This window comes from Sceloporus undulatus, chromosome 2 (genome assembly GCF_019175285.1).
Source record: "Sceloporus undulatus isolate JIND9_A2432 ecotype Alabama chromosome 2, SceUnd_v1.1, whole genome shotgun sequence".
In the NCBI taxonomy this organism is placed as follows: Eukaryota; Metazoa; Chordata; class Lepidosauria; order Squamata; family Phrynosomatidae; genus Sceloporus; species Sceloporus undulatus.
Genome location: NC_056523.1, coordinates 197022669 through 197048319, shown reverse-complemented (window position 1 = coordinate 197048319; position 25651 = coordinate 197022669). Strand labels below are relative to the sequence as shown.

General features: G+C 43.5%; 1 protein-coding gene and 1 long non-coding RNA gene across 10 annotated transcripts in view; one reads left to right on the top strand and one right to left on the bottom strand.

Moving 5' to 3' along the window:
- Positions 1-25651, bottom strand: part of NFIX (nuclear factor I X) — a 321990-nt gene that overhangs the window by 259014 nt on the left and 37325 nt on the right. For 3 of the 9 annotated variants that reach the window (XM_042448603.1, XM_042448604.1, XM_042448605.1), the window contains exon 2: positions 1870-2202. In XM_042448603.1, the coding sequence (XP_042304537.1) occupies positions 1870-1896 (27 nt within the window). In that variant the 5' untranslated portion in view covers positions 1897-2202. Of the gene's footprint in view, positions 1-1869; positions 2363-25651 lie in introns of those variants that run through there. The other 6 variants (XM_042448609.1, XM_042448610.1, XM_042448612.1 and 3 more) reach the window with 4 other exon arrangements.
- LOC121921088 lies at positions 4791-21426 on the top strand. The gene is made up of 3 exons (XR_006101836.1): positions 4791-4896; positions 9751-9913; positions 20730-21426. It is a non-coding gene; the product is annotated as an uncharacterized LOC121921088 (long non-coding RNA).

The window sequence follows — 25651 nt, the reverse complement described above, 5'->3', positions numbered from 1 at the left end:
GGGGGGGGGGCGAGCGGGAGAAAGAAGGCGAAGGAAGGAAGGAAGGAAGGAAGGCGAGACCCAAATCCAGGTTAAGGTTGCCGCCAAAATACTCCAGATTCTCTGCCTCCCCTCACCCCTCCCCTTCTCCTCCTCGCCCATCCTGGCTTCCCGGGCCTGGGATCCCCTCCCTGAGGAGAACAGGACCCCTTCCCTCCCTTCTTCTTCTCCCCAACCCCCAAAGGGCCACCATGGGCAGCTTCGGGGGTCCCACCGCAGTTTTGGTGCTTTTGGAAAGGAGTCAAACAGTCCAACACCGCCTCGCCTCAACTTTACAAACTTCTTCCTCCGAGTCTCCACTCAGAATCTCCCTCAGTCTCCCGCAAAGTGTCCCCCAATCTCCAGTCAGTCTCAGTCTCCCTCAAAGTCTTCCTCAGTCACCCTCAGTCTCCCCCAAAGTCTTCTCCAACCTGTCAGTCTCCCTTAAGAGTCTCCCCAATTTCCCTCTAAGTCTCCCTCAGTTTCCCCTAAAGTCTTCCCCAATCTCCCCCAAAGTCTCCCTTAGTCTTCCTCAAGAGTCTCCCCCAATCTCTGTCAGTCTCCCTTAAGAGTCTCCCCAATTTCCCTTAGAGTTTCCCTCAGATTACCCTAAAGTCTTCCTCAATCGCCAGCAAAGTCTCCCTCAGAATCTCCCCCAGTTTCCCTCACTCTCCCCTCAATTTCCCTCAGTCTCTGGCAAAGTCTTCCTCAGAGTCTACCCCAATCTCCCTCAGAGTCCCCCGATTCCCGAAAGACTTCTTCAAGAGTCTCCCCCAATCTGTCAGTCTCCCTTAAGAGTCTCCCCCAATCTCTCTCAGAGTCTCCCTCAGTCTCCCTCAATTTCCCTCAGTCTCCCTCAAAATCTTCCTCAGTCTCCCCCAATCTCTGTCATAGTCTCTCTTAAGAATCTTCCCCAATCTCCCTCAGTTTTCCCCAAAGTATCCTCCAATCTGCCTCAGAGTCTTCCTCAGAGTCTCCCCCAATCTGTCACAGTCTCCCTTAAGAGTCTCCCCAATTTCCCTCGGAGTCTCCCCCAAAATCTTCCTCAGACTCTCCCGCCATCTCCTTTAAAGTCTCCCTCCCGCAAAAGTCCTCCTGCGAGTCTCCCCGAGAGTCTCCCTCAGCCCCTCCACCCCTTCTCCCCCTTTCCCCTCCTACCACCCGAGCTCCCCCACAATCCCCACCCCACCCCCTGCCTGTGGGCTTCTCTCTTCCCTCTCTCTCCCCCGTTCCCTCCCTTCGGCCGGTGACGCCGCCGCCTCTGCCTCTGCCTCTGCCTCCTCTCTGGGCCTCCTCTCTTTTTCAATTTTCGGAAATAAAAAAAATTTGGGAGAAAGAAGCGCCATTTTCCTGAACTCCTCTATAAAAACCCATGTGCAGCAGCGGATATAACAAAGAGCTTGGAAAGATGCCATCTCTCTCTCTCTCGCCTTCTTCTCCGAGGAGGAGGAAAAGGCGGCGGCGAGGAATCCTTGCTTCCCCCCAGCAAAAACAAAACAAACACAAAACAAAACAACAAACACGCAAGAGGACAGAAACGACCCTTCACACGAGCAGCGGAGGCGGCCAGGGAGGGACACAACCCGGGTCGGGAAGGAGGGAATGCGCAAAGACAGAAAAGGAGAAGAGAAGAGAAAAGGGGGGTGTTGAGGGGGAAAGGGGGCTACACCACAAACACTCACACCACACACACAACACACACATATAAGAAGCGGCGGGAAAGACGCGAAAACCCGACCACCCCTTTTTTTCCTCCGCCGACCCCCTTTTTTCTGCCGCCGGAGCCCGAGCTCCTTCTTCGCCCCTTTCCCCCCGCCTCCATCCCCTTCCCTCCTCCTCTTCCCTGGTTACCTGGGTCAGGCAGTATGGGGAGTACATGGTTACTTTGGGACTTGGCTTTTTGTTTTGCTTCTCTGTTCCTGGCGAGGGAAAAATCAATACATATATATATACATATATATATTGCGGGACTTGTTGGGTTTCCTTTCACCAGGCGATCGGCTGCATAGCTGGGGCGTCGGCGTCGGCGGCGTCTCCTTTTTTCTGCTCCTTCTCTTTCTTTCTTTCTTTCGTTCTTTCTTTCTCTCCTTTCTTTTTTTCCTCCTCTTCCTCTCTCTTTCCTTTCTTCCCCTCCTCTCGCGCTCTCTGTTACTCCATGCTGGTCGGTAACCCCGCCTTGGCGCTCTGAAAGTGAAAGTTTAGACAAAGTTTGGAACGGAGAAGACTTTTGCCTTGGAGGAAAAGAGAGAGAGGGAGGGAATGTAGGGGGAGAAGAGTTCAGCCTCGGAGCTCCCTCCCACTCGGCCTCGCACACGCAACACACACACACCACAACACACTATACAACACACACACACACACACGTCGCACTCGGCCCCCCGATCCCGCCCGCTCCGAGGAAGTTGCAGGAGATGCCTAGTTGGATGCGGATCTGAAGGAGCTACACCAAGGAGAAGGCCAGAGTCTCTACCCCCCTACACACACACACACACACACACACACACACACACACACACACACACACACGACAACTCCATTTGAGGGGAGGGGGACGAGAGAGGCCAGAGAGGAAGCTAACGGACCCACGGAGGAGGAGGGAGACTTGGGAAGCCCAGGGGAGGGAAGGTGGGGATGATCTTCAGGGGTCCCAGAATGATCTCAGTGGTCCTAGAATGAGGGAGGATGACCTTCAGGGATCCCAGACTGAGGGAAGGTGGGGATGGTCTTCAGGGGTTTCAGAATGATCTCAGGGGTCCCACAATGAGGGAAAGTGCGGGTGGTCTTGAAGGGTCCCACAATGAGGGAAGGTAGGGATGATCTTCAGGGGACCCAGAATGATCTCAGTGGTCCCAGAAGGAGGGAGCTTGTTCTTTAGGGGTTCCAGAAGGAGGGAAGGTGAGTATGGTCTTCCGGGGTTCCAGAATGAGGGGAAGTGGGAGTGGTCTTTAGGGGGTCTCAGAATGAGGGAAAGCAGGGATGATTTCAGGAGTCCCAGAATGAGGGAAGTTAGGGATGATCTTCAGGGGTCCAAGTATGAGGGAAGGTGGGAATGATCTTCAAGGGCTCCAAAATGAGGGGAAATGGGGATGGTCTTCAGGGGTTCCAGAATGAGGGAAAGTGGAGATGATCTTCATCAGTTCAAAAATGATCTCAGGGGTCCCAGAAGAAGGGAAGGTGGGGATGGTCTTCAGAGGTTCCAGAAGGAGGGTAAGTAGGGGTGATGTTGAGGAGTTTCAAAATGAGGGAAGGTGGGGATGATCTTCAAGATCTCAGGGACCTCTGAAGGGGACCCAAAATGAGGAAGCTGGGGGTGGTCTTCAGACATCCCAGAATGATGGAAGGTGGAGATGATCTTCAGCAGTTCCAAAATGATCTCAGGGGCCCCAGAATGAGGAAAGATGAAGTTCCAAAATGAGGGAAGGTGGGGATGATCTTCAAGGCTTCCAGAATGATTACAGAGACCCCTGAAGACCATCCCCACCTTCCCTCATTCTGGAACCCCTGAAGATCACCCCACCTTCCCTCATTCTGGGACCCCCAGAATGATCTTAGGGGTTCCAGAATGAGAGAAAGTGGGGATGGTCTTCAGGGAATCCAGGATGAGGGAATGTAGATATTATCTTCAGGTGTCCCAGAATGAGGGAAGGTGGGGAATGATCTGCAGGGGTTCCAGGATGATCTCATGGGTCTTAGACTGAGGGAGGGAGGATGCTCTTCAGGAATCCCAGAATGAAGGAAGGTGTGGATGATCTGCAGGGGTTCCAGAATGAGAGGAAATGTTGATGATCTTCAAAGACCCCAGAAGGAAGAAGGGTGTGGAAGTGGAATAAGGGAGGGAGAGAATGGAGTTCAGGGGTCCCCGAAAGAAGCCCCCATCTAGATGCTGTGTTAAGCTCACTGGCCTCAAGGGGCAGAGCCGCCCTCCTTCTTTCTGGGGAGGGAAAAGAAATCCATGTCCCCCCTCCCTCCCTCGACTGTCCCCACCCTTCCCCCTTGGGAGTCACTAGGTAGGGTGACCAAATGTCCTCTTTTTCCAGGACATGTCCTCCATTTCCACCTTCTGTCCAGGAGGAAGGCCAACATGCTCTCCGTTTAGGGCAGGCCTGAGGATGCATGGATTGACATTTATTTATAGGAGTGCTTTTAGTCTTTATTGGGTCATGCCCTCCATTTTTCCTAAATGTCCTACATTTTTTGCAGTGGCTGGTCCTCCTTTGTGGTCAGGAGGATATCAGGTAACCCTGCAGTTGCGGAGCCCTCAGGGACTCATGGAGGCAACGGGGAAATAATAATAATAACAATAACAATAATAATAATTCAGTTCATCTTTATTATGGTCATAGACTAGCACAGGATGATGATGTTGTTGATGATGATGATGATGATGATGGGAATAGAATATTTTAGCCATTAGTAGTAGTAATAATAATAGGAGCTTTTTGCCATTATTATTACTGCTGTTGTTGTATATTATAATAATACTAATTGGAGTGTTTCAGCCATTATTGTTGTTGTTGTTTATATTATATTAGTAGTAATAATAGTAATGGGAGTGTTTTAGCTATTACTATTGTTGTTGTTATATCATATTAGTTATAGTACGAATAATAGGAGTTTTGTTGTTGTGGTGGTGATTATATCATATTAGTAACATTCCTAATAATAGGAGTTTTGTTAGCTATTATTATTATTATATTAGCTGCAATTGTGATTCTGATTCTTGGAATGTTTTAGCCATTAACTCTATGATTCTATGATTCTATTATCATCATCATCATCATCATTATAGTCATTTTCTTCTACCCCACATTTCTCCCAAGTCCAGCAAATGGAAATCAGGACCCTCGGAAGAAAAATACAAGAAGAAAGCCTTTAAAGGTACTGTATTCAGATAAAAGTTATTCATAGATCATATAAAGCATGGATTAACTGTTTTAAGCTTTTAAATTGTTTCATTGTATGTGTATGTGTGTATATATATCTGTATATTATATCTATGTATTATCTGTATATATTATAATACAACTTATATATATTTAATATATTAGCTATAAAATACAAATTATATATTACAATAATATATTATATCACTGATTATATCTATCCATTTAGAAATTGTACTATATGTAATAATTTCATAACAATACCTGTGGGTGGGGTGGTGGATAGATGATCTAGAGAGGTGGTGTATATAATATATATATATATATATCTTACTATGTATATATTTAGAAATTATGTATGTATATATGTATTATTTTATATAAAAATTTATATATATATAATATATTATGTAATATTTCATACAAATTATATATTATATATAATTTCTAATTATATATATCTAGAAATTATACATTTATTTATAATGTATACAAATTATATATATAAATTATATATATATATATATATATATGTAATATTTCATACAAATTATATATATGTATATAATTGTGTGTGTGTGTAGAAATCCAATGAAACAATTTAAACGCTCAAAAGAGTTAATGCGTGTCAACAGAAACGTGTTTTTTCTCTCCCGATGGCTGCTGCTGCGGCTGCGACTGAGCGGGTCACACGGCAGAAACGATCCAGTCTGAGACCGCTTTAACTGCCCCAACAAACTACCATTCCCAGAATTAAACAGCACGGAGCCATGGCAGCTAAAGCGGGATGGAGCCGGATGATTTTTATCCCAATTGCAGCCCTGAGGGTCCCGATTCCATCCCTGTTTCGGATCCTCTTGAAACCTGCATCACCCAGGAGTCCCTGCCATGGCAGCCCGATGGGCTTTGGAGTGGGGAGGCATCGGGGGGGGGGAGTGCAGGAAGAAGATCCCAACTCCACACAAAAGCAGGGGCCAAGGCCAAGGCCCGGGCCCCACTCTTCTCCCTCGGCCTCCGGGGCAGCTGGCAGTCCCAGCCTGGGTCCTGCTTTTGCGGAGGGCCCCGGACTGCGCTCCCTCCTAGGCAGGGAGGGCATCCTTCCCCCGGGGGGGAGAGGGAGAGGGAGGGTGGACCCCAACAGGCGCCTTGGCTCCCATCAAAGGCATTCTTTTAGGGTTTGGGGGGTTTGGGGGGCTCTGTGGCCATCTTCGAGAAGAGTTTATTCCTGACCTTTCCCCGGCATCTGTGGCTGGCATCTCCAGAGGAAGGGCATTTGGGTCGGCCCCATAAAGACAACCCTGTGTTTTGGATTTGGGACCTTATTGTATTATGTTACCTGGCCAACGTAGCCTCCTTCCTTCCTTCCTTCCTTCCTTCCTTCCTTCCTTGGTCTTATAAAGGCGGTATATAAATAAACTTTTACTTACTCCCTCCCTCCCTTCCTTTTCCTTTCTCTTGCTACTCCTTCCCCTCTTCTTTTTCCTATCCTTTCCTTCCTCCCTTCCTCTTTCCTGTATCCATTTTTCCTTTATCCTTCCCTTCATTCCTTTTCCTATCTCTTGCTATTCCTTCCTTCCTTCCCTCCTTCGTTTTTCTTCTATCTTTCCTTCCTTCCTTTTCCTATCTCTTCCTTCCTCTTTCTTTTATCCTTCCTTCCCTCCCTCCCTCCTTTCTTTTATCCTTCCTTCTTTCCTCCCTCCCTCTTTCTTTTATCCTTCCCTTCCTTCCTTCCTTTCCCACTCTTCCTCCCTTCCTTTTCATATCTCTTCTTTCCTTCCTTCCTTTTAGTGACCTTCTTGTGGTCACCTGGGTGTTTGGGACTGCAGCTCCCAGAAGCCCCAGCCACCTTGACCAGCATATTCCTGAATGATGGGAGCTGAAGTCCAAAACATCTGGAAGACCAACGTCTGGGGGGCTTTCCAAGCATCCCTTCCTGGGCCCTGGGCTCCGGGCATCGGCGGCAGGGAAGAAGGGCTTGGTGGCTTTTGCTGAGAGTAAACTTGGGTGGGAGGGGACATCCCTGCACCTGAAGTGAATTGGGCTCTGTGTGTGTGTGTGTGTGTGTGTGTGTGTGTGTGTGTGTGTGTGTTATGGGGGGGAAGGATTTGTGAAGCAAGCACCAAATCTGCACATTTATCACGGCACAAGTTACCCCCAAAACCTCATAGGCATCTCTCCCCAAAACCTCTCTCTCTCTTTGGGCAGTGAGGACTTTGAACAAGTCACACTCTCTTAGCCTCAGGGGAAGACCAGGGCAAATCTTCCCAAGAAATGTGTTGTTGTTGTTGTTGTTGTCACTGTGTGCCTTCCAGTTGTTTCCAATGTATGGTCTATCATGGCAACCTTTGTTCAGAGGAGGTTTGCCCTGAGGCTGAAAGAGTGTGACTCGCCTAAGGTCACCCAGTGGGTTTCCATGGCTGGGAATCGAACCGTGGACTCCAGAGTCATAGCTTAACACTCAAACCACTCCACCAGGCTGACTGTTATGCCACAACAAAATGATGCCAGCTACACAACTCTAAGCTACACACAAATGCATTTCCCTCTTGGAACCAAAGAGCCAGTGGTTCCCAAAGGTTGGCCCTCCAGATGTTTTGGACTTCAGCCCCGATCAGTCCTGTCCTGACTGTTGGCTCAAATGGCTACAGCTTCTGGGAGCTGAAGTCCAAAACACCTGGAGGGCCAACATTTGGGAAACACTAGCACAACATTGTTACCAGTTGGTTAATATGCAAGGGTTAGTAAGCTTGCTGTGTAAAAGAAAGGAATAAAAGAATAAAATTGAGCTCTTGTGATTCCAGATACCTGGAGTAGCTGCAGGACAAAGCCATGAGAACTGGCTCCAACAACCACCTTAGAGTTGCCAGACATTGGGAATGACTTGAAGGCACACAACCACAACAACAAGCATACCAGCAACATAGTTTTTTGTGGTTTTTTGGGGCTATGTGGCCATGCTCTAGAAGAATTTATTCCTGAAGTTTCACCAGCATCTGTGGCTGGCATCTTCTTTGGTGAATAAACTTCTAGAACGTGGCCACATAGCCAAAAAACCCACAAAAAACTATGGATGCCGGCCATGAAAGCCTTCAGTACCAGCAACAGATCTAGAATAACACACACACACCTCCCTTATGACAGTAAATGTCAAGTGACTGAAGTGGGGAGAACTCTGCCTCCTTTTCTACAGTCTCCACCACACCACCACCATCCCACAACTACACACAGGTAGTTGTGTGTCCAAACTATCCTGTGTGTTTGTGCTCTGGGGGTTTCTTCCCAAGGTTCCCAGGCTGGTTGGACCAGGCAACCAGCCATGAGCTTTCCATAGGGAGAACCAGTGGCGTCACTAAAGGGGTGCAGGGGGTGCAAAGCACCCCTAAAAAGGGGTGACACCATTGCTCCTCAGACATCTGTTTTTGGGCACAAAAAGGCTGTGGCATTCACCTGCATCCCTTTAAAAGGATGGAGGGGTGAGGCTCAGTGAAAGAGGAAAGGAGAGGCCCCTGGGTGGTGTTTTTTAAAATTAAATTGTAATTAAAAATAATTTTAATTTTTTAAAAAAATTATTTTTTAAAAAAATTAATTTTATTTTTTTAAAAAAATAATTTTATTTTTTAATTAAAAAATATGGAAATGGACAGACTGACATGCTTTGTAAATAAGAATGACTTTAAACAAGATGGGGAACCCTGGATAAACTATCCAAAAGAAGAAAAAGGAGCTTTTGCGAGTATAGTTTTTGAATAACGCCAATTCGCTGAAGAGAAGATTATATCCAGAATTATTATATTAGTTAAGAATTCTTGTATCGGAAGGAAAGAAAGTTATTAAGATTAGTCTTAGTTTACCAGATATTTACATGTAGAGTGAGAAAATAAAAAGGGATATTGAGAGGTCAAAAAATCAAAATGTATAACTCTATACAGAAATAGATAAGAGAAAAAGAAGTAAGAACCTATGTATATACGTGCAAAAATAAGTATGATGTTATATTTTATTTGTGATAAAACTGAATAAAAATATATAGGGAAAAATTAATTATTTTGTTCTTTTTAAAAATTTCTTTAAAAACAACTCCTTTTACCAAATTTTCACTCCAACCACATGAAATTATGTGATATGTACCATATATACTCGACTCTAAGTTGACCTCATGTATAAGTCGCGGGCGTGTATTGGGTCCAAAATTATGGATTTCAATATGACCCATGGATAAGTCGAGGGTAAAACTTAGGGGCATGTAGCAAAGGATCTAAAGGACAAAACAAAGCAAAACAATGTAATAGAAATTACAAAATTCCAGCAGACATAACTCTTTGTGCTTAACTCTTAAAGCTGGATGGATGAGAGAGTAGAGAGGGTCAGTGCTTCCAGGACAAATTATACTCTTGCTTTTCACCAGGGGATGGTTCCTTCTTATAAATAAGAGTTAAAATACAGTACTTACATTGACCCATGGATAAGTCGACTCAGGTTTTTATGGGTCAATTTTTTGACCTAAATTACTAGACTAAATTACATGAGTATATACAATAAATTCATTCCGTACGCGTGATATTGTAATTTAAAGGTATCGTTTTCATTTTGCTGGTTGTTTATGTCACGACTATCCCTATTGCAGTCAGTGATCTGCAGGAATTATGACAAACAAGTAACACGAGTACAGAAAAACAAGACTAAGGATTCTGTAAGGTGTGGTATGGACTGAGGTCAACAGTGGGAGGTGACACCATCGGTTACCGCACAAGGTGATGCCAACCCTAGTGACACTGCTACGCACCCCCTCCCAGTAACAGCCTTTAATTTTGTGTGTCCAGACTATCATTTCTGTTTATCATCTCACCAGCTTCCTATAGGGAGAGCCTCTGCTGGAAAGGACCAGGTCCACCACATCCTTGGGAGCCACACTGCTCTTGGGTCAAAAGCCTGGGATACAGGGATCTGCCTCTAAGGGGCAGTGTTTCCAATCCTGTTCCATTCAAGACTGAGAAGCCTACCCAAAGAAAAAGGTACTTGATATTTCCTACAGGTAAGAGTTCCCTGTCAGGAAACTGAGTATTTATTCCTCCAGATCATCCCTGATTCTGGTTGTCATGAACTAGGAAAAGAAACTAACAAACAACAACAACAACAACAATCCTATTAAAGGCACTGCTGTACTTGAACATAACTCTGCCTAACAAAAGGGTCAGTGGCCTCACAAAGGATAGAGACATATTGGCTTGCAAAGGATGTATATTTTTGTTTTGCAAATGGATGTTAAATTTTCTGCATTTTGAGAATCTCCCCAGTTGACACTTGGCCAGAAATGAGAACAAAAACAGCAAAATTTGGGCCTATGATAACATCTTCCATTTCTCCCCCTCCTGTATGATTTTTAACACCTTGCCTGATGAAGAAGCCAGTAGAGCTTTGAAAGCTTGCAACAGGTATACTGTGCATTTTGGTTGCTCCAATAAAGGGATTACTGTTTGGTGGGTTTTCGATGTTATTGGATTTACTATATGGCCAACACGGCTACCCCTGGATGTTATATTGCACATAATTGTTAAGTCCCACCGTGGCTGCTTCCGCACTGCAGAAATAATCCAGTTTGACACCAGTTTAACTGTTGTGGCTTATTGCTATGGAATTCTGGGAACTGTGGTTTTGTCAGATATTTAGCCTTCTCTGTCCAAGCGCTCTGGTGCCACAACAGAATTACACAGCATTGAGCCATTGCAGTTAAAGTGGTGTCAAACGGGATTATTTCTGCAGTGTGGATGTATCGAACTGCAACTTTAATTGTAACTATATCATAACCTTAAAAACGTGAACGCTCTCTTCCCGACTGAGCTGTAAAAGGGCATCTCTGTGCATAAGCACTTGAAAAGCAACCTGCATTCAAAAGAAGCGAAATGGAATAAACAGTTGGTGGAGGAGGACCTGTTCAGATCCAGATCATAGAGGGATTCTGTTAAGGTTTGCTGTCCAACTGGGAAGAAGGAAAAAGCAAAAAGCCTGGCGATTCTGATGCTTATGCTAATGAAGCTTTTCCACCAATGACCCATCTCTATGGGCAGTCACATAGATGCAGCACAAAATTAGGAAGAATTGTGAGCTCCTTTGAGGACAGGATTAGAATGCAAAGTGGTCATGATAAATTTGGATAACTTGGCAGGGACAAAATGGAAATCCAAAACAGTGCATGAAAAGCTAAGCGATCTCACGATTAAGAAGGACCTGAGTGGAAAAGATTCACTCTGCGAACTGACTGAGAGCCAGCGGCTTGATGCTCATCCGCAAAAATAAAATAAAAATAATTCAAAATAATTAAGAAGGCAAGTAAATTTTTGGATGTCACCAAGAAACAGGAAATCACTGTTCCACTTGAGTCAGCACTAGTCAGGTTTCCATAAAAAATAAAAACCCCAATCCCACAAAAATCCCCACACCCAGAATTCAGTGCAAAGACTTTCAGCCTAAGAAAGGCATTAATAATTCAAACTCCACCCGCCCGAAACATTATTCTGCCTGTATGTCAAATGGCACATAGGAAGCATCTGTGTGGAATCTTACAAACGAGTTACGTTTCTAGGGTTTTCGGCCAAACCACCATGCATGGTGCATAGCTTTTTAAAAATCATGTTTCACTGACAATTTTTTAAAAAATGAAAACAGCAGGAGGCTTCAGTCAGGCTTCAGTCTGGGGTGGAAGATTCACCAGTGGAGAGGAACAGCTTAGCCCATTCCCTTTAATCCTCATAATTTTCCACCTATGGGATGAAAAGCTGTTTGGGCTTCCTAGGAAAGAGAAGGGCAGAGAATTCCCAAAAGGAAAAGATTCCTCTCCCTTGGCTGCTCTTCCACTCCACTTAAGACGCAACCACCATGAAACCCACTTGGTGACCTTGGCATGTCATTCTCTCTCAGCCTCCGAAGATGGCGATGGCAAATCCCCTTTGAAGAAACTTGCCATGATAGGTTCACCTTGTTATTATGTGCCTTCAAGTCATTTCTGACTTAAAGTGGCCTAAGGCGAATCTATTATTTCCTTTGTTCAGAGGAGGTTTGCCATTGCCCTTCTCTGAGGCTGAGAGAGTGTGACTTGCCCAGGTCACCCAGTGGGTTTCCATGGCTGGGCTGGGAACCAAACCATGTTCTCTAGAGTGAGAGTCCAACACTCAAGCCACTGTGCCACTCTGGCTCTCAGGGTCACCATAAGTTGGCAATGACTTGTGGTTTCTTGCAACTCTATGATTCTATGACTTGAATGTACACAACAACATCAACAGAGTCACATTTTATGTCTAAAATGGGTTGGGGATTATATATAACTACCAATGACACAGAGTTGAGCAATAAAATGCGGAATAGACCCAAGTTTGAAATGGGATAGATTTCTGACCCAGCTCTTACCTGAGCTGCCCAAGTGACCTTTAGACACCATGAAGTGTGAATGCTGGTGTCTATGTGAGTCATCTGGCTTGACTGAATAGCCTTGGGAGCCTGCCATATACCCATTTTAGAAGCTGGGTCCAGTTACTCAGCAGTAGGCAGCAGGGTGGGGCAAAGTGAGTTAGCTACATGTGTGTATTAAGGGTTTTCGGAGAGAAGATCTCACTCTCCAAACATAGAGAGGCAGCAACAACACTTGGAAAGATTACCATTACCATTGTTGTTGTTGTTGTTGTTGTTGTTTACTATGACTTCCAGAATCCCCCAGCCAACAGGGCTGGATTAACTGTTAAGTGTGTTGAAGTCAACAAGGGGAGGGGGATATCACAGAAATTTTCCATTACTAGATTTACCATGGACGAGATGGTGCAAAACTGCAAATGGTGCAACTGAACTAGAACCCCCCCCCCCCAAAAAAATGCTTGATCTTTGGAATTAGAAAAAGTAGGAAAAAACGTTTCAAATACACATAAAGTGGAAATACACATCACAGTGGGCTCTTAGTATCAGCTGGGGTTTGGTTCCTGGACCCGCTGTGGATACAGAATCTGTGGCTGCTCAAGTCCCATTAAACACAATGGCAGAGTGAAATGGTGTCCCTTAATGTAAACAGCAAATTCAAGGTTTGCCTTTGAAATTTATATTATTTTTGAATATATTCGAGATGTGGAATGTTGATTCTGGGGATTAATAATCTATGGAGACAGAGGGCTCACGGTATTTCCCATTTTACTGTAAGCTTTGGTTCATTTCGAAAAATAAAATTTTATTTCATGGTTTATTATTGTTTACATTTTGAATTAGATATATATGGGGGCACCAAAATCTTGAAAGTGCTTAGGGCCTTTAAAGGTCTTCATCTGACCCTGTCCGACAGCATGGCCAAGCTCTGCAGTAGACATCACTATTCCCCTGAGTTCAGAGACTAGATAGTTACTATTTTAGACTGCAACTCTCAGAATTCTTCAGCACAGATTGTGGGATGTATGATTTTTTTAAAAAAAAAAAGTTAAATGATTTTTACACTGAAAGCAACAAGGTTATCACTGACACAATTCAGGAGCATGGACAGAATTAGCACACATTTTTTTAAAAAACACTCCAAAGAAAGGAGGGAAGGAGGCTGGGTGCTAAATGAGCAGGAGCTCTTCAGTGTTTTGCATGTCAGCAGTAGGATGATCTCCATGGTGGACAGAAGTTGTGAGTTTATTTGAAAAGCTATAACCTCCTCTGGCTCAAGAAAAGAAGACCACTTTCTCAAGTGTTTCTAGGTGGATGACCATTCACTGTTTTAAGATGAACATGGATAAAACAGAGATCCTAGTGTTTCATCCTGACCGCCCACTAGACCCACTTTCACACCTTCATTGTGTTTACAAGGTTACACATTGGCCCCTGTCTCAGTTGTCAGAAACCTTGGAGTCCTGCTGGATGATCATTTGTCCCTATGCCTCTTTATTGGCACAAATGCTATGGTGTGTAACTTCCATTTTCTGAACATCTGTAGGATCCGTAGGTTTTTGACTGTCAAGACTGCCCATTTGCTTGTTGAGGCCTTGGTTATTTCATGCCTGGACTACTGTAATAGCCTACTGGCAGGTTTGCCTTCCAGCTTTCTTACTCCTCTGGTTTTAATCCACAATAGTGCTGGCTGGGTTGTTTTAAGTCACCCCAAATGCTCACATGTCTCTTCCTCTCGTAGATCCCTCCATTGACTTCCAGTTCAGGCCAGGGCTTATTATAAGCTTTTGGTCCTAGTGTTTAAGGCCCTATGGTATCTCCCTCCATATTTGGCAGATCAGCTAGCATGGTATGTACCATCTAGACATTTAAGGTCTGCAGACAAAGGGTAACTGACAGGTCCACCAATGCATAAATTTGTGTCAAGGAGCCTTTTAGGATCTGGCTCCACATTTGTGGAGAAGGATCTGATCCACTTTCATAAAGGATTGAAGACCTTCCTCTTCAGTTCCCTAGATTAAGTTGCTGCGCATGTCTCAGGTGGCTGAAATAGACAGTGACTGAGAAAGATTTTGTTTGCTTTGTTTTTAGCATATTAGTATATCATTTTAGTATTTTGTTATTTCATAGCATGGTGTTTTATTGTTCGCTTTTTATTGTACATGTTTTGGTGGAAAGGGTGTTAAAATATATGATATTACTATTACTATAATTATTATTATTATTATCATCATCATCATCATTGGTTGAGGTGTATAAAGCCAAAACCTTCAGAGCAGAGCAAACAGGTATCATTCCCTTGTTGGCAGATCCCATGCAGTTGCAGAAATGGAGGTAAGAATCTCAGGGCAGGCCTGCATCCTACTGAGAAAGCGAGAAATACTCTCCAGGTCAGGACCAGCCCTAGCATTAGACACAGTGGGCCAACTGCCTCTGGCAACAGACTCTGGAAGGCAGCAATGGCAATCTTGTGACTGTTTCCCTCTCACTATTTTTCTTCTCTCCTGGAAGAGAGAGGTGTGTGCTGCCATAGTCTATCATGCACCTTTGGCCAAAAAACAAGCCACCTTGGGTTGGCCCTGCCCTTTAACTATGGCAGTCAACTTTTTAAGGGTGGAGGGCTATGTTGGTGCCAGGGGGATCTATTACCAGTAGTCAGTGTTGCTTTATCCTACAATTACCCAAGGTAGCTCCATTTTATACCTGTTCTTTTATACAGCAAGCTTGCTAATCCTTGCATTAACCAACCTACTATAACAATGTGGTACTATTTTGTTCCAAAGGGGAACTGCATTTGTCTGTTGCAATAAAAAGAATCAAGAGTCTTGTTGCAGCTTAGGAATTACACCATTTTGTTATGGCATAAGAGCCAACATGGCATAGTGGTTTGCGTGGTGGACTACAATTCTACAGGCCAAGATTTGATCCCCAGCTCAGCCTTGAACTCACTGGGTAACTTTGAGCAAATTCCATGCTCTCCATCTCAGGAGAAGGCAATGGCAACCCTCCTCTGAACAAATATGGCAAGAAAACCCCATGATTTTCCATGATGTTCACCATAAATTGGGAACAACTTGAAGGCACACAACAACAACAACAACAACAACAGGGATGGAAAGAATATTCACCATTATTCATTTTCTGGCTGAAAAATGGGTTTCCCAGCACTTAGGAAACTGAGCGGGAAAGAATAACAGTCGTGATAATTTTGTACAGTTTTCACCCAATATTCACAAGTGCTTTGGAAAATTATTCTCAGTAGCGGTATGTGTGAAAAAAATGTTTTGTATGAAAATCATGCTTTTTGTACAAAAACACATTTTTGCACACAAAGTTTCCAGATAGCCCATATGGAGAGGGGTTGTTGTTTTGTGTAGTGAAAAAGGTGTTTTCAAGGAAAAATAAGTTTTTGCACAAACTTTTGGTGTGTGCTACACTGCTGCTTTTTGACAAAAAAACAAACAAGCAAACAAACACAAACATCTTGCACAACCTCCCTTCCATGTGGCTATTTTGACATAGTGGGTTTTTGTGTGTGTGTGTGTGTGAAAAACAGGGGTATTTCTGTATTAAAAACAAATTTTCTTTTAAAAGCACACATGCTTTTCTGCACAGAATAATCTTCCAGAATGTTCTTTTTCTCCCACAGTGGAGAGAAAAGTGTGGAAACTATTTGTCCTCACATGCAAGAATGAAATAGTTCAAGTCTCAAAAGATTCTTGACTGTTTTTGATTTGATTTTTAATTTGATTCCCCACCTTTTATTATGCTGCCTTTGAAACAAACTCTTAGAAGAATTTAATCTGACTTTCCTTTAATCTGAGCACATTGAAAAACAAAATAAAATTTACAGTTTGCATTACCCTTAATGCATTAGTGTTCCTTTCCTCAGTTCTAACTACAGCTGCCATCTATTGTGACCTCTTTAGTGATATCAATTTTGGAGGAGAAGTGGGTATATTTAAATATAATTTTATAATAATAATAATAATAATAATAATAATATACACCTTGCTAAAAACAGACATTAAAAATAGTGTATCATTTATATTTCATCTTGATTCCCCATTCTTTAAATACAGACATTTTCTCAGGCTCAGTAAGGATGGCTGTTTCTATGGAATTGTCCCCCTCCTTTCTCCATTTCTATGCCATTAACCAGAACCTTGTTTTGGTGACTTGATTTACATAATATGGAGGAGCACAGATTTGATAAGCCTTCCAAAAAAGAAAGAGAGAGAGAGAGAGAGATCACTGTTACTCATAGAAAGCAGCTTGGCATATGCGCGCTGCTAGAGGATGGTGATGGGCTCTTGCCGAAAAGCTACTCAGCTCTAGACGGTATAAATAAGTCTCTCTGCAAAGTTGCAAAACCCATTTGTGAGAGTCACAGAGACAACAAAGAAGAAACACCTGTCCTTTAGTAACTTTGCTTTGTGCATGGAGTGGCATGAAAAACAGACCTTGAGGGAAATTACTTCTTTGGAGGACAACTCCCTGAACCTCCACCATCAATGGCCATGCTAGCTAAGGGATTCTGGCATGAAGGACATGAATGTAACTTTCCCAAAAGCTCATATTAAAACAGGAGTCATCTCTAAAGCCTCTTGCTTTTGACTTCGCAGGGGAAAGGATTCAGCAGCCTTTTCCCTGGACCTCCTCCATTTAGGGCAGAGGTTCTCATACCCTCCAACTGTCCCAGTTAGACAGGGACAGTCTTGATTTATCTTTCATCTCTCCACTTTTTCAGCTGCTTTTAAGATGTGCAGTTTGCTCTCTCCTTCTCCCACTTTCCTCCTTTGTTCTCAGCTTGCTTGCATTACTGCAAAATGAGTTCAACGTGCAAAATTAGTTTGGGCTCAGTTAACTCAGTGGGGGGCAGCAGAGGAAGGGGCAGAATTTTGCCCTTCTTTTTTGTTGTTAGCTGCCCTCAAGTCGGCTTCAACTCATGGTGACCCCGTGGATGAGCCATCTCCAAGAATCCCTATCCTCCACTGCCTTGCCCAGATCCTGCAAACCCTAGTTCATAATCCCACTGATTTAGTCTATCTGGTCTGTGGTCTTCCTCTCTTTCTTCTACCTTTCCTAGCATTATTGTTTTTTCTTAGTGATCTGTGTCTTCTCATTATGTGGCCAAAGTACGATAGTCTCAACTTGATCATCTTAGCTTCCAAGAAGAGCCCTAGTCTGGTCTGTTCAAGAACCTGTTTGTCTTCTTGGCTGTCCATGGCATTCTCAGTACTCTGCTCCAGCACCACGTTTTGAATGTGTTGATTTTCCTTCTGTCTGCTTTCTTTATTATCCAGCTCTCACATCCATAAATGCTACAAAGGAATACAATGACCTGGACAATTCTGACTTTAGTGCTCAGTTGCATGTCTTTGCTCTTCAGTATCTTAGCCTGTTCTTTCATAGCTATCCTTTCCATTCCTAGCCGCCTTCTTATTTCTTGACTGCAGTCTCCATTCTGGTCTATGTTTGATCCTAGATGTAGGAATTCTTCTTATTTCTTGACTGCAGTCTCCATTCTGGTCTATGTTTGATCCTAGATGTAGGAATTCTTTAACTATTTCAATTTCCTCATTGTCTAGATTGAACTTGTGTATTTTTTCTGTGGTCATTATTTTTGTTTACTTTATGTTCATCATCAGGCCTGCCTTTGCATGTTCATCTTGCCTCTCCCTATAGTCTCAGGTAAAAGCAAACTGCTGCAGCCTCCCCAAGCTAGTGTGTTCCTCTTCATTAACCAACTTTTGACATCTTGACCACACTGAGATGTAGCTTGATGGTGTGCCCCAGTCTGAAATGCTGGAGGATATAGTTTCTTAATCTTTTTGTTCCATGGAGCTCTTTGGCAATCTGGTGAAGCCTATGGACCCATTCTCAAAATTAGGGTTGGTCCATAGGTTCCCTTGTCTAGTGGTGAGTCTAAGAACTATAGTAATGTCAAAATAGTGATGAATATAAACAGTATGTTTATATACAGTGGGCCCTCCATATTTGCTGGGGTTAGGGGTGCAGGACCCCCATGAAAATGGAAAAACATCAAATAAAAAAATTACCTGAGTATACACCTCTCTTGGTATCTATAGGTCCTCCAGTGCAACTCTATGGGGAACATGTGTCAGAGGCTGACCACAGAATTGCACTAGAGACCTACAAGTGCCTAGAGAAGTCTTTTCTCTAGAAACCTCAAGGTCCTCCAGTGGTCAACTTCTGGAAGAATCACCTTGGAGGATCTAGAAATTCCTAAAGAGAACATATTAACCAAATCTGCAAATAATAATAAAAAAAGTCAAAGCCTCAAATATCGAGGGCCTACTGTATCTGGAACAACTGTATTGTGATATGAACATATTTCTGTTTTCTATTGGTGACAAAAATCACAGATATTTGTTGCCTACGTTTATAATGGGATGAAATGTTAAATTTCCCTTCAAGAGATTAGTGAAAATAAAAATGTAGAGGTCCCCCCCACAACAAGTTAACATACTCCTGAAATCTATCCATAGGCACTTATGTGGTCTGTGGATCCCAGAATAAGAACCCATGATTTAGAGGGGGAAAAGGCTGGACAATAAAAACAGCAGATAGAGGAATTTCTCTGTAGGATTCAAGAGTATGTGGAGGGACTGATGCAAGATATCTAGGGTATGTTGCCCCCACTCCACTCCCTGGGCTTCTAGTCACCCCATCCTTCCTATAAGATTGGTGAGACTGGCGAAGTGGGTGAAGTGATAAAATTGGAAAAGTGGGTTGATAGTCAATATCTTAAGTATGAGGAAGGTACAGCCTTTTCCTTGGAGGTCTTCAAACAGAGGCTGGATGGCCATCTGTCGGGTATGCTTTGATTGGGATTTCCTGCATGGCAGGGGGTTGGACTGGATGGCCCTTGAGGCCTCTTCCAACTCTATGATTTTTTGATTGGCATGCAACTCCCTTCATCCCTAACCATTCTCTATCAGGCTGTGGCTGGTGGAACAGGCAACCCAACAACACCTGGAGGGCCTCACATTCCCTGCCCCTGTTCTGCCCTTTTCTCTGGGCCTGGCAATACCACCTAACAAGCAAGGAGCCTAACCACAAAGCAGCCTGTTTGATTGGAGGTATCCAGCCTAAAGCACCCAAGCAAGATCTTGATCCCAACTCCCTTCCAAGAACACAGGAGACTGAGGTCACCTGGAGAGTCCCCTTTTGGGGATGATGAGTGCCTGCAAAGAAGGAACCACATGGGCCCGCCAGCATGCCCGTTGCCACCTTGACTTCCCAGGGCCTCTCTGGTGGGAGGCTCTGCTGCTCATCCACATGCCAAGCAGTCCAGCTGTTCACACAGCAGCAGATGCTTTGTCAGTGCCAAGTCCCACGTCCCATTGCTATTTGTACAGTCAGTGCTGCCTTGTCGGCTTTGCAGGCCTTTATTTATTTAGCTCTTTGCTGCTGTTACAAACCTTCTGGGGAGGCTGCTTTATCTTTAATTCAGGACTCCCACTACTCTCACCAATGTCTGGGCAGAGCCATGTGGGGCTGGTTCTAAATTGTTCCCTTCCATCTGTCACAACTGGGTAGAAAGCGATGGCAGAGAAAAGAGACAAGCATGATGGGATGGGACTGAGGTTGCCATGCTCAGCCTCAAGATGCGGATGGGGAACCTGTGGGACTAATGATGTTCATGAACTCCTATTCCTATCATGTCACAGCACTGGCCAGGCTGGTTAGAGCTGCTGGGAGCTGGAGTTCTACAACCTCTGGAGCTGTGGTTTAGATGGAGCAACTCATCCCTTTCCTCTTATGCCAACAATGACAGGAAGGGATAATGGGACATCCAGATCTGCTACTCCTTCCCAGCATCCCTGTGTACCTCTATAAGCAGAACAACAGGCATTCATGCGCTTATGCAGGCACACAGATAATAGAGTAGCTCCATTATTATCTCTGCTTCTGTATAGGAAATTAGATCACAGGACACCTATTGGATCCATTTTTAAGACTTGGACATAGGAACGGGTAATTGAAGGATAATTAACAGCATATAACTGGAAGGATGGAACTGCAGGTTCAAATAAGAGAAGGAGTTTGAAAGGGTGCGTCTACACTGTAGAAATAATATAGTTCAACAGCACTTTAACTGCCATAGTTCCATCCTACAGAATCTGGGGATTTGTAGTTTTGTGAGACACCAGCACGCTGTGGCAGAGAAGGCTAAAGACCTTGTAAAACTACATACCCCAGGACTCCATTGAATGGAGGTACAGAACTTAAAGCGGTGTTAAGCTGCATTATATTTATAGTGTAGATACACCCAAAGCGAACCCCAAAGTGTTCAAAACATCATAAGATATCTAGTGCTTGCAATGGTTGGTTTGGAAAATAGCCAGTTAAATAGAGATGGCTCATTCATATAGATATATGTCTGTTTTCCATTTTCAGGGTCTACAGCACCGGCTCTCACAGTATGACACCATTTTGTCGGGGAAAGCTGCATATTACCACAGTCCAGTTCCATCCCCAACCTGGAAAAGTCCATTCCTATAGAGATGTTCTGAATTTTTGGCTTGGGAGTCCAGACAATAAGAAGTCAGAAAGGAGACCAAGCTTGGAAAAGTTCCCTTTCTGGACTGCAATGGCCAATAACTATACAGGCAGGTTTCTGGGAGCTGTGGTCCAAAATTAATGTTGACAAGCTCTGCAGTAGACTGCTATGATCCCCAGCTGAGACATTTGTATGCTTTCTTCTCAGAACTAGTTCAGCAGCAAAGCCATAGTGTACAATCAATAGGGAGCTATAGGCAATCCTCTGACCAGGGTATTTGTATCTGTAATACATATAAATGCAAACATACTGGCGATTACCACACTTCATGCTCAGACTGTAACCGCCCTAGCCAGCATAGCCAGTGGGGCAGAGCTAATTGCAGTTGCAATTCAACAACATCTGGAGGGCTACAAGTTCCACATTCCTGCCTTAAAGCTTAGGTTAAACACACACACACACACACACATCCTACACAAAGGAAACTAAGCAGCACAGGTTCACTGGTAAATGGCAAATTTGTCAGTGATATATTTATCACTTGCCAGAGCTTGGGAAACTTATTTTGTACTGTAACTCAGAATTCCCTAGCCAGCATAGCCAGCATAGCCAGCATAGCCAGCTGGGTGGGGGATTCTGGAAGTTATAATCACACACACCAAAAAATAGTTTTTTGTGGGTTTTTCAGGTTATGAGGCCGTGTTCTAGAAGAGTTTATTCCTGATGTTTCGCCAGCAGCTGGCATCTTCAGAGAATGCTGGAATGGAAGAGAGTGAGGTGTATATATATACCGTTCACGGAGAGGAGGTGATTTTCATGTTAATCTGTGTATTGTCCTGTTTTTGAATGGCAAGGCCTAGAAGGTGTCCATTTACTTAATTTACCCAAAAAATAATAATTTCTAAGCTCTGACTCTGGTCTGTATCACTTCATGAGGCTCTTATGACTGATGCTCTGATATTTTATCCTGTTTAATTTTTTTAGCTAAGGATTTGTGAACAAAAGCATTCCATAATGAGTAAAATAAAATGCAAAATAGCAGTAGGTGGGAAGGACTCTCAACTGGATCTGAGTCCTTCCATGATGGATGCCTGGCTCTGCTCCTTTGCCCTCTGATGGCCTCAGTAATAGTGCTAGGTATCAGCTGGTTCACGGGTGATGCTAGGCAGGGATGGACTTTCTCTAGAGTTTATTTTTTGGTAAGAATTACAACTGAGCACAAATGTTAGAATCATACAAGCCATTCCCTATTACTGTACCATGTATGGATATGAGAACTGGACAGTTAAGAAACAAGATAGGAAGAAAATCAATTCATCTGAGATGTGGTGCTGGAGAAGAGTGCTGAGAATGCCATGGAGAGCCAAAAAGACAAATACATGGGCCTTAGAGAAGATCAAGCCAGAAATCTCCCTGGAAGCCAAGATGACAAAGCTGAGGCTGTTGTGCTTCAGACACATCATGAGAAGAGATGACTCACTGGGGGAAAAAAACCAATAATGCTAGGAAAGGTGGAGGGAAGTAGAAAGAGAGGAAGGCCGCATGTTAGATGGATGAAGTCTATTAAGGAGGTCAATGGGTATGAGTTTGCAAGAACTAAGCAGAACAAGTGGAGGACAGGGGGTCTTGGAGATATCTCATCCACAGGGTTGCCATGGGTCAAGATCGACCCAAGGTTAGATAACGGCAAAAAAAAAAAAAGGAACATTTTGCAAGTTTCTTTATATTTTACACCAGATGGAATGAGATGGAGATTTTAAGAAATAATATGTGGGGAAATGCAAAACAAGAGTTTAATGAAGCAGAGGGCTCCCCATGTCAAGGGGTGATGAATCTGCTCTAGATATTAGTCCATCATTTAAAGAAGCTGCCCATGTGCTGAACACTATCCTTCAAATAGGTTCAGCATCCTGGACAGTTCCTTTAAAGTTTGTACTAAATCCTAGAGCAGGTCCACTGACTACTCATGCAGAAGCCATCACCTGCCACGGCTTGGCTGCATGTTAATTCACATTTACCCCTTATGGAAACTCGCCCTCCCAAACCTTGCTTCTGAAATGAGCTGAAAAACTCTATTGTAGCTTTCTCTCTGATACACTTGTTTTATAAATGCAGACAACATCTATGTGGATGACATTCACTTATATGGACTCACAGATGCAGATTGAAGTGGAAGTTCCCCCAGCTGGGCAGAGTCATGCTGGGAATAAGTGATGAATTATTTTGTATCTCATCCATAGGCTTCAGTTAAGTACAGAAGTGTGAGGCCATTTCTTTCAACACAAAGTAATGTTTTGCTGGCCCTTCACAGTATAAATCCACTGGATCCCAAGCTTCTTGTGAATCCCTTGACACACATTCTTAGTGTGAACCTACCAAACATAGGCACAGTAGGGATTTTTTTTTTAAAGAAAGCTTGTCAAACTCTGAAGACCCTGGAGAAGTTATTTTTTCAGTTTTTTGCACATAACTACTAACTATAGTAGCTGGAGAAATATGGAAAATGTAGCCCAAGGAAAGCAACTTTCCCCAACATTGAGATCTGCATTAAGATATTCACAAGGGAAAGATAAACATGCCTCCACATCGCAACAGTGAGGAGAAAATCAATATCCCCTATAATATACAATGGAAACTCAAAGAATTAATAGAATCAGATCCACAATATGTCTTTACAAATGGCAAAAATTACAGGGAGAGCTATGGCCTTTGCTTCTCCCAAATCAGCTCTCAAATGCCTCAAAACCAGAGATGGAAATAACACTCTAGAATACTTGGATTGGAAGATGGTTAAGAAACATGTTTCTCAAACGCCAGGAAACCATGATGAATGGACTGGTGGAAATCTTTGCAACTTCTTCTGCACAAAATTTGCATATGATATTCTGTGTAGAAAATAGCATCTTCTGTGATGAAATATTATTTTCTGAGTAGAAGATGCTGTTTCCTGCACACAGAAAGTTGTTTTCCTCAAACACATTAAAATAATATATGACTTCTGTGCCAAATAAGTGCCAAACTATGAATTCTCTATGAAAACTGCACAGTCTTTTGAAAACTTTATCAAAGTAGGAAGAAAACTACAAAAATTACCCCTTGTTTCCTTCAAGAATTAAAGTAGAAAGGAAAAGAAAAGAAAAGAGTTACATCCCTACTCAAAACTCAAACAAGAAGAACAGGTTGTTGATGCCAAAGGTTAGAATAGAGAACCTCTTTTGGAAAAAGCCATAAAGACATCAAGGAGTGAGTTGAGAAGTTACAAATTCAGTTCTTTCCCATGGACACAATAGGACACAGGATACCCTTGAGCTTCCTTCTTGCCAGGTGGGTAGCAGCCACAGCTCAGCCCCACATAAACCTCTGAGTGTCTACCAGTCCATTATTGGGAGCCATCAATCACTATCAGATGCGACGTAGACCCCGGCCAGGGCTCAGCTCCAAGCTGGTCTATGAAATGCACAGCCTCCTATTCAAGGCATCGCTGATATCTCTTCCCCACTTGCCACAGAATAGGCTGTGAACAATCCTCCCCCCCCCACTCCTCATCCCACAATGAGATGATCCAGTGAATAATAACTGCTCATAGACCCGCTGCCAGAGAGAGGGCAGAGTGGCCAATTCTAGCTCTCAGCCCAACAAACTGCCACAATAAGGGCTAGGCTCCCTTTTTCCCTCCCTCCTTCTGCCTTACCCATCAACCTGCAATGTGCTTTTGCTCCAAACATCTAGAGCCACACATAAGCGAGTGGCAATCTGTGATAAGAGTTCTAAGTATTGGTAATACACTTTTTGTTCACTATTTGATTGGATATGATATTCACGCCAGGCGATGCAGTTTGAAATCACATTTATGCTGTTCATGTCTGGCAAAGTCTCCAGTTACGCCTACCCTCTCTGCAGACCTGATGGTGACCCTCTTTTGGACTATAGTTCACATAATTAACCAGCCATTGGTTGCGCTGGTTGAGGCATACTGGGAGCTGCAGTCCACAAAACTTTTCCAAACTCTAGTATATTATAAGACAATAAGGTTAGGTTAGAATGTGACCATTGGCTATGCTTGCTGGGGATTATGAGAGTTGTAGTCCAGCAGAAAATAGGGGGTGGATTGGCAACAACTTTTCACAGGAACAAAAACACCTAATCAAGGCACAGCTCTTTCCTCTTTTCTTCACCTGGGGGTGGCCACTGGATCAAAGAGTTAGGCCTTTGGTGATTTTCAAAACTGTACAGCCAGGAGGAAACCGAGTGTTACAACTCAGCATCCTTGGCAATACTGCAAGGCATCCTAGGGTATATTTCTAAGAACTCATCTGATTTCCCTGGAGCCTCCTAATAATATGACAAGAGTTCTTGTTGTTGCTGCTGTGTGCCTTCAAGTCATTTCCAACTTATGGCAACCCTATTTCAGTTAAGTATACAGTCAGAACACTGTTGCTCTCACTGTTAATAAGGGCTCATACAGACAGGCCCAAATGAAGTTGCTTTGGGTTTCTTTGGGGGTATGCTGTTTAAATGACACACACATCTTAAGAGGCCAGAAGCTGCACCAAAGCTGCGCTCCAGTCCTTAGGACTGGAGCATGGCTTTGGCGCAGCTTCCAGCCTCTTAGGACACATGCATCATTTAAACTGCATACCTCCAAAGTGACCCAAAGCAGCTTTATTTTGGCCTGTTTGTATTGGCCCTTATTTAATTAGAATTATATCCTGCCTTTCTTGCATGGCTTGGGATGCAGAGTGGCTTCCATAAATTAACAAAACAAGTCCCAATGAAAATACAATAAACAGCGCCTCTTAAATTACAAGTTGAATTACTC